Raw genomic sequence first — 7986 nt, forward strand, 5'->3', positions numbered from 1 at the left:
TTTTTTACATGCTGAGTAATTCCTCTCACTGTCTCAGCGTATCTTCCAGACTAGGCCATAAAAGTGCTCAAAAAGCAACTGAATTAATGGAAGAAAAGCTATTCAAGGGCTGTTTAAGACAACAAACCTCTAGCTCCAGCCGTCTGTAACACATCCATTTCCAAATACATTCTCCCACTATTCAGGCAGAGATATTCAATACCTGCCCCATTCACACTCTTTTTCCTCAGTCGTTGCCACTGCCCAACACACCAGCACTGGAGTATCTGGATTTCTGGTCAAAGCCAGTGCAGCCATTCATACCATTTTTACTGCATCTAACACCCGAGAGACCCAAAGTGAACAAATACACAGTTTCTATAAAAAAAAAAAGGTTTTACTAGAATTGGGAAACTATTCATTATTCTCCAGCACAGGTAAATGAAAAAGATTCCTAATTATTACTCCGCAATTAAGCAGCTGTTGCAGTAACAACTTACAATGCAGTATTATCGGTTTAGCTGAGACATCTTCCCCTGCCCCATCTACTATTTATCTGCAGCCCCATGATAAAAAGCAGGAAATCAGAGCTTCCCTTTTCCAGACGTAACTTGATTCAGTGTTCTATTTTTAAAAGGTAATGCAATTATCCACCACAAAACAAAGAGATGAAAACAGCAAATATCTCTTCAATTTAAAAACAAAACAAGGCACCAGGTAAAAATAAATGTTTCTGAATTTGAGATTTTTTTTTTTATTATTTATTGCACTAAGGAACAGCAGGGCAGTTTCACAATCTCACTTTCTGCTTTGAAAAGGTCTGTAGTATTACTCTTAAACTCAAGAGTATTTTCATCATTGGACTTGATCAATGTTGTAGGTTTGTCCGTTAATAAGACAGCACAGACATTAAAAAAAAACATTTAAATTAATTCCTTCGTGGACAATTCAACTTCTCCTGTCACAATGACATATACTTAAAGCAAGGCTAACGTTTGGTGAAAATACAGAAGCCTGAATCATGCATATACAGGGAGAGACAAACCAGATGATAGAAAAAAATAAAATAAACTAAAATAGAACTCCTACTTTTGCAATGGTGTCCATGAATTCATCTCTTTAAGACCAACGTCGCCTACAGGTAAAACACACAGCACCTCCAGTCCTTCCCGAGCACTCGGCAGCTACAGCTGATGACTGAGAGTTAGAGTGGGATACACAAGTCCAAATGAGCCACTAGGAAGCTCAGCCTAAAGAAAATCCCTACGGTACTAAGGCTAGTCAGTAATGAATACCTACTTGAAGATTATGGCTGTTCCTTATGGAGTGCAAAGTCAAAACTTTTCAAAACCCAGTAATGTTTATATTAATTTACATGTAATTCTTTGATTTCAGCGTCCCAGTAAAATATAAGAAAACAGTCTTTCCACAAGTATAAAATGTGGAAATATTTTAAAAATAGGGGAGTCATTGTTTTCTAATGCAAATGCGATCATCAGATTCCGTATTTAATCTTGGTTAGAGGCTCTTGTTGTAAAGAATCCATGTTTTGTGGCTTTTGCATGCACTTAACTGGAACAAAGCTTGCAGAATGTCTTCTTAAGAGCTCACCAGAACATAAATCATGCTGGAAAATAAAATAAGAATATTAAGATGCACCATTTTGATTAGCATTACACATTTAATTACACAGTCATATATTCTAAGGAACAAATCTGCGTGAGGTACGTGGATTGTGACAGAAGGTTTTACACAAACACATCAGAAGGGCGTTATAAAGCACAACATGAACTGATGCAACAACCAGTTGTCACTAGACCAAGTGACATTATAACAGGAAGCCCTGTATAAACACAATGCCTATGTGTTAAGCACCTAAACTACTCCAGCTGTGCTGCAGGAGTTGCAGCGAGCCAAGAGGAAGAAGGCCTGCACACCGCTTCCCATGTCCCACCGCCCAGAGCACACATGAACACCAAGCAGTGAGTTAGTTTTTGGTTTGAAAGAAGAATTGGGAGGAGGAACCAGGTGGTGGCACGGGCTTTTGTGCCTCCCATCCCTTTTCACTCTTGGAATGGTTCCTCTACCTTTGACTGCCACAAAAATCACATTTACATCAAAATAACTACTTACTTGAAAAATATTATTGTTTCAGCTTCTTAATGAAAATATGGGGTGGAGGGGGTATTATATTATGCTTAAAAGAAGAAAAGCTTGAAGCTTTCAAGTCTCTCGTAAGCATTCAAATTGGTAATTCTGGCCAAATTCAGACTTGTTTTAAAACAGAATAAATAAATGGCGATTGTGGGTTCTTTTTCAGGAAACTTGGCACTATATGTGTATTCCTATGTACAAAATTTCTCTTGTGCACTGAGCCAAAATTTCAGACAGAATATTAGGTGGGAGACAAAGGAAAAAACTTACCCATATAGGTAGTAAAAAAATGATAGAAGGTAGAATGCTAATTTGCACCATCCTTCTTTCTGGCAATAGGCTAAAATATCTGCATTCATGATGGTTGTAGGATCATACAGACCAGGGCCACTCATCACAGGTCTACTCATGTACCTGAAAGCGATGCACAGTTAGTTTTGTGGTGATGGCGATGAGAAACATTGGTCCCTGCCCCCCACCCACCAAGTAACACCAGAACCGAGACAAGGAATCGTACCCCTTACAGCAAAGTCCATCAGCTCCACGTAGGAGACATCGAACTGCAAGAGCAATACGAAGCACCCAAGTAGACATGCCCACGGAATAGCTTTCACAGAAGGCTTACCTCAGCCTTAAACCATGCTGAACTCTGGTACACCAAAAGGAAATGGGACAAATGTATAAATAAATGAGAAATGTGATTCCTTAGGAAAAGGTTGGAAAAGCTGGAGAAGAGACCACCGTATAGCCCTATGTAACCTACAGCCTCTACGCATTAATACAACACATGCCAGCTACTCATACGGGTCAATACAAAACGATCCTGAAATTGTAGTTTAGCACAGGCTACTAGTGAAAGTAGGAGCACTTCCTGCATTTCCTCCCTGCACAGGACTGACACCAGCACAAGGAGAGGTGCTGCCCATGTCTTAGTGGCAGGAGGAACGCGGGATTGCCACTGCTACTGGCAATCGGCGCTGCACATCTGCAGTATCAGTACAGCTTTGACACGTCGGCTACCTTCAACACACACAACACAACTTGATTCTTGCACAGCACAAGAGAATAACAAATAAAAATGACAGAGAAAGCAAAGTGATGGTTCTTATTTTATAGCCGTGACATAAACTTTCTCAATGTCGTATTGGAAAGCATCTTTATTTGCCAAAGACACAGAACATTTAACAGGAAGCACTACAACAGGAGAATGAGTAACAATTAACGTGAGTACAGAGATACCAGACTCGTCAATATTACCTCCAAATATGATAAGCCAACAAAGGCATATTGAGACCCAGTGTAAGCCACTCTGCTGCACAGAGAAACATAACACAGAAGAATGCATGGATGAGGTACTCTGGAAGTACAAGCTGGAAAAGAAAAATACGAGTTAGAAGTTTTGATTATCCAAAGCAAAACGTGTGGCATTTAAGCTATTTTGGAGGTAAGCTATTGTTTAAAAAGATACTATTAAAAAACAACACTAACAAGAACAAGACTGCAGAAAGTGAAAACAGCAACTAGCAGTATGTGCCTTGCTGTTTTCACATGATATTCATGAACCACAAAGAAAAATTTATAAAATTAAATGCTCAGATCAATAGTTTGTTACTTCTGTTAAATTAAGTGCACTGTTAACAGATTCCACGCTTTATATGTAACCTTCATAACAGAAAAGATCATCGAGATATTTCCGCTCATGCAACAGAGAAATATCAGTAGGAAACATGCTCCATATAACAGTTTAGAGGCAAAAAGATGTTTTGCGTTTTCCTGGTTTACAGCGTTGTTTTGGTATTCACCCATCCATATTTTTTCAAATTCCAACTATTGCCAAAACATACAATCCTAAGCACAGGCTTTATCAACCCAAATCAGCAGTAACGTCGTTAGGCACATGGGTCTGCAGAGCCGAGCGCTGCGTTGCCTGCAGCGCAGGAGGGCACGACAGCAGCTGCGCACGTACAGCTCGGGGCGTACGAGCCAGCTTCGTTCTCCTCCACAAGTACCTAACACGCATGCTTTATAGCGTCATGCTTGCCAGCAGAAGCCCACAGAGCTAATTATCAGTTCACTATGAAATCACAGAAAGCGTGAAATGCCAGGTAGTATTAGTGGTATTAACAGGAATAATATGGAGAGATACATAGATTAAATGCATGCAAAGAGCCAGCGAAACCTCACACCCGCCACAGGAGTAAAATTTTCTAAAACAAGTCACCCCAAAGTGACGTCATTTGTTCCTTTATCACAGAATTCAGAAAGAAGCAAGTCTGTAAGCTTTTGATTTCTCAACTTAGGACCACTAAAACATCTCCTTGTGAAAAATACTCCATTTCTACCCAAAGATTTAAATTGTCTCTGTGTGTGCACACACTTATACACACACACACAACACACTGTGCCTCTCTTTTTGTGTAATATCACAAACATTGATTCTCTCTAAGCAGACACTTCTTTTAAACCCCAAGAACATCTTCCTAGAAATCTAAAAACTACCATTTTCACCACCTACTTTGCCACATCATTCTCCTTCTCTAAATGAAGGATATCAAGCAAAGCAAACTTGCATCAACATCAACAAAAATAAGCTGTCACACATGAAATGTTTCACGTAAATATTTTTGTCCAGATCCTTCTTTGTATACTTACCATTTATAACTTGGCAGTTATTTAGAGTAGAACAACAACAACCACCACCCTATCCAAAACACAATGCATTTGGCAGCCTGCTGAGACAGATTTACTAGGTCTTAAAATCTGTAGTTTATTTATCTACACATCTCAAAACACATTTTTCTTTCTCTTGTTTATTACACCCTACTCCCACACCAGAATACCTGACTCTTTCAAATCTACCACACTTTATCCTCCCTGGCTGTCCTAAAGGCAAATGAACTACATCATATTTGACAATGATATTTATCAGAGAAGCGAGGCAGGAAGAAATCTTGTTGCTGAGAAGAGATACTACTGTAATGGGAGCAGGGAAGAGAAAGCATCAGCAGCGTACTAAGCAGTTACTATTTTGGGCTAATCTTTCTACTGAGGTGTCTCAACTCCTACCAGGATTTTTGATTCTCTGTACAGGAAAACAACGCTTCAGTGTGTTTGTCCAGCATCATTTACCAGATGCCCTCAAGAGCCTGGATCTTAACTTCGCTTTTGGTGGCTAATCTACTTTCACAAGAACAGCAAATATTAAATTATTTAGTATTTTCAATTCACAAAGCTATCATATAAGTAAACACTACATGCATGTCGGTTAACAGAAGGTTAATATTTGCATTAAACATGCGCATTACAATACTACAAAGGTTGCGATAAGATCATAATGCATAAATGTAATGAGAATTTGCCTTCCCCCATACTGTAGCAGAAATGACCGTACAACAGACCAAGCAAGGGAAACTGTTAGATGCACAGCTCTCCGAGCAGCAAACCTCACTCTCTGGGCTGCAGTCCTCTGCCTGGCACCTCTTCTCCTCCCCACCCCTCCTCACGCTGTACTGCTCGCTGTCAACTGATGTGCCCTATGCCTAACATGCCTTGCCCTCCCCCCAGCTACTGTAAACTCCTTTTTCATTTGCAAAATTTACTTAACTCTTCAGAACACATTAAAGTTACAGTCCAGGCCCCGCTGCTGCACTGCCCCTGCATCCTACCTCAGCCTGGGCACACCAAGCCAAAGTAAAAACAACAAGAAATGCACAAAACCCCCGCTGCTTCAAACTATATGCTCTTTAACAAGCATCCCTTTTATTATCGGCCTGTTACAGATGCAAGCAAATAGTTTGTCTCAAAGTCTTTTCACAAACCAAGGAGTGTCAGAGTTGCATCCAAGAGGACACCAAGATACACCCCTGATTCTGGAACATAAAACAAAGAAGTGAAGATAACACCTGTCACATTATGCCCAGCTAAGTCCTCGAACAAGATCGGAACTTACTCAGTCAATACTTTAAAAAAAAAACTAGTCTCCTATAATCTCAGAGTTCAATAAATCTTGCTTGAGGAATACTATTTATTTATATATGAATTCACTTCTGCTAACAATACTGCAGCTAAGAACATACATGACAGGCATGTAACAGTTTTCCCCACTTCATTGGGTAAGCAAGCAAAATCGTTTGGCAAAATATGGAAATCCGTGAAGTTGTTATAAACCCCAACAAACAAATAACGAGCAGATGAACAGGCACACTAAACAAAACAGCTTAGTAGTATTACAAATGTTCCTAACGAAATGAAAGGAAAGTGGCATTAAAAACATTAAACTGAAAAGCAGTACACACCTTTAATGCAATTTTGACTCTTTTAATCTTTTTGACCTTTTCAACTGTCTTTGTGCCGAAAATGCAGAAAGCAGATTGAAAGAATGTTAGTACGACAGCTGACAAGATCACCAGCAGATTAATAACAGTCAGAATATTCAACTCGAAAGTAAAGAATCAGACAAAGAATTTTCCCTAGAACTTGTATCCAACAGCTAGGATTTGTCCACCCAGATGCAATTCTATTGCCTAGCTTGAGTATATCAAGGTAATATCAAAACCAACCACTTTACATACATTTATTAAAAAAAAAAAAACCCAAACATTCAGCATGCAACTTACAGGATTGAGGGTATTACATTGGTCTATGGGGTTCTTGTAATCTGTCTTCAGTTCATCAAATGCTATAATCTAGAAAAAAATTGAAAGGGTTGTGATTCTTCAGTCCAGGGGCAACAGTGTATTTTATCCGTGGAAAGTAACATTTCAGTACAGAGCTATAAGGTTCGAGTGCTGCCACCCTACTCAGGAACATAATTTCTCCTGAGCACGTTCTAGCGTCTCAGTCCGGCAGGTAAGACACATAGGAAATGGGGTGTACAAACAGGAAAGCAGAAGACACTTCAGGTGTTCACAGCCCTCTGCCCACACTCTGCCTTTCTACCTCCCCACCAGCAACGAACTTCCAACATCCCTCCAGCAGTTTTTAACCCTGCTCGCAGTGCGCCGATCCCCCGCATCACACCCGACTCTCTCGGCTGCCAGCAGGAACCTGACACACGGGTCATTAATGAAGAAAAAGCCACAGCAATCTTAAAAGCAGCCAGATGTTTTGTCTCATTACTCTCAAAGTAGATGCTGACCCTGCATATATGTCCAAAAGGTGCATCCATCAAAAGACACGGATGCTGAAACCTCATATACTCGACCTTTTCATGCCATAAAAATCAAAGATGCAGCATGAAATACAACAGAAGCCACTTCCACAGAAGAAATGTCACACCAAACATTGAAAAAGTCTTAAGACAGACCAACTTATCGGTATGAGATTCATTTATATTCAGTATAAGCCCCAACGTGCTTACAGGACAGGGCTTATATTACAACAGAACAGTTTTTGTCAAGGATAACTACGAAGCTTGAAATAGCGCCAAAACCAACATCCTCCTCACGTCCTCTCCCAGAGCAGCATCGCACAGCTGACCCAAGGTAGGCTCCTGGCTCTCCCTCTGTCAGGCTCAAGGCAGAAAACTCTCAAAAAAATAATCATAACGAAAAGAAAAACCTCAAAAAAACCAAGTCTCTATATAAAGGACGAAAAGAATACAACACTTCACTCGTTACTTCTGTTAAATAAGCTGCCAAACTGACTTCAGACTAAAACATTTTCAGCTGCTATTTCAAAAAGGCTGCACTCACTCAGAATACCGTTTAATGAAACGGATGTAACTCCTATCGGCACTTGAAAATTCATTTTCTACACAGATTACCCGATTTCCACCTCTTCCAGATAAGGCCGGCGGGGGCGGGACGGGGGGGACAGAGGCGGTACCACGGCTTCCACCACCCGGTGGAAGCC

At 40.3% G+C, this 7986-nt stretch overlaps 1 protein-coding gene across 1 annotated transcript in view; it reads right to left on the reverse strand.

The window, feature by feature from the left end:
* Positions 1 to 707: 707 nt before the first annotated feature.
* CNIH1 (cornichon family AMPA receptor auxiliary protein 1) overlaps positions 708 to 7986 on the reverse strand; it is a 9535-nt gene continuing 2256 nt past the window's right edge. Inside the window, exons 2-5 of the mRNA XM_009893952.1 lie at positions 6750 to 6818; positions 3391 to 3503; positions 2404 to 2547; positions 708 to 1606 (exon numbers count right to left, since the gene is read on the reverse strand). Coding sequence (XP_009892254.1) covers positions 1579 to 1606; positions 2404 to 2547; positions 3391 to 3503; positions 6750 to 6818 — 354 coding nt within the window. The 3' untranslated portion in view covers positions 708 to 1578. The remainder of the gene's footprint in view (positions 1607 to 2403; positions 2548 to 3390; positions 3504 to 6749; positions 6819 to 7986) is intronic.

This window comes from Charadrius vociferus, unplaced genomic scaffold, assembly GCF_000708025.1.
Source record: "Charadrius vociferus isolate BGI_N301 unplaced genomic scaffold, ASM70802v2 scaffold49, whole genome shotgun sequence".
Classification (NCBI taxonomy): Eukaryota; Metazoa; Chordata; class Aves; order Charadriiformes; family Charadriidae; genus Charadrius; species Charadrius vociferus.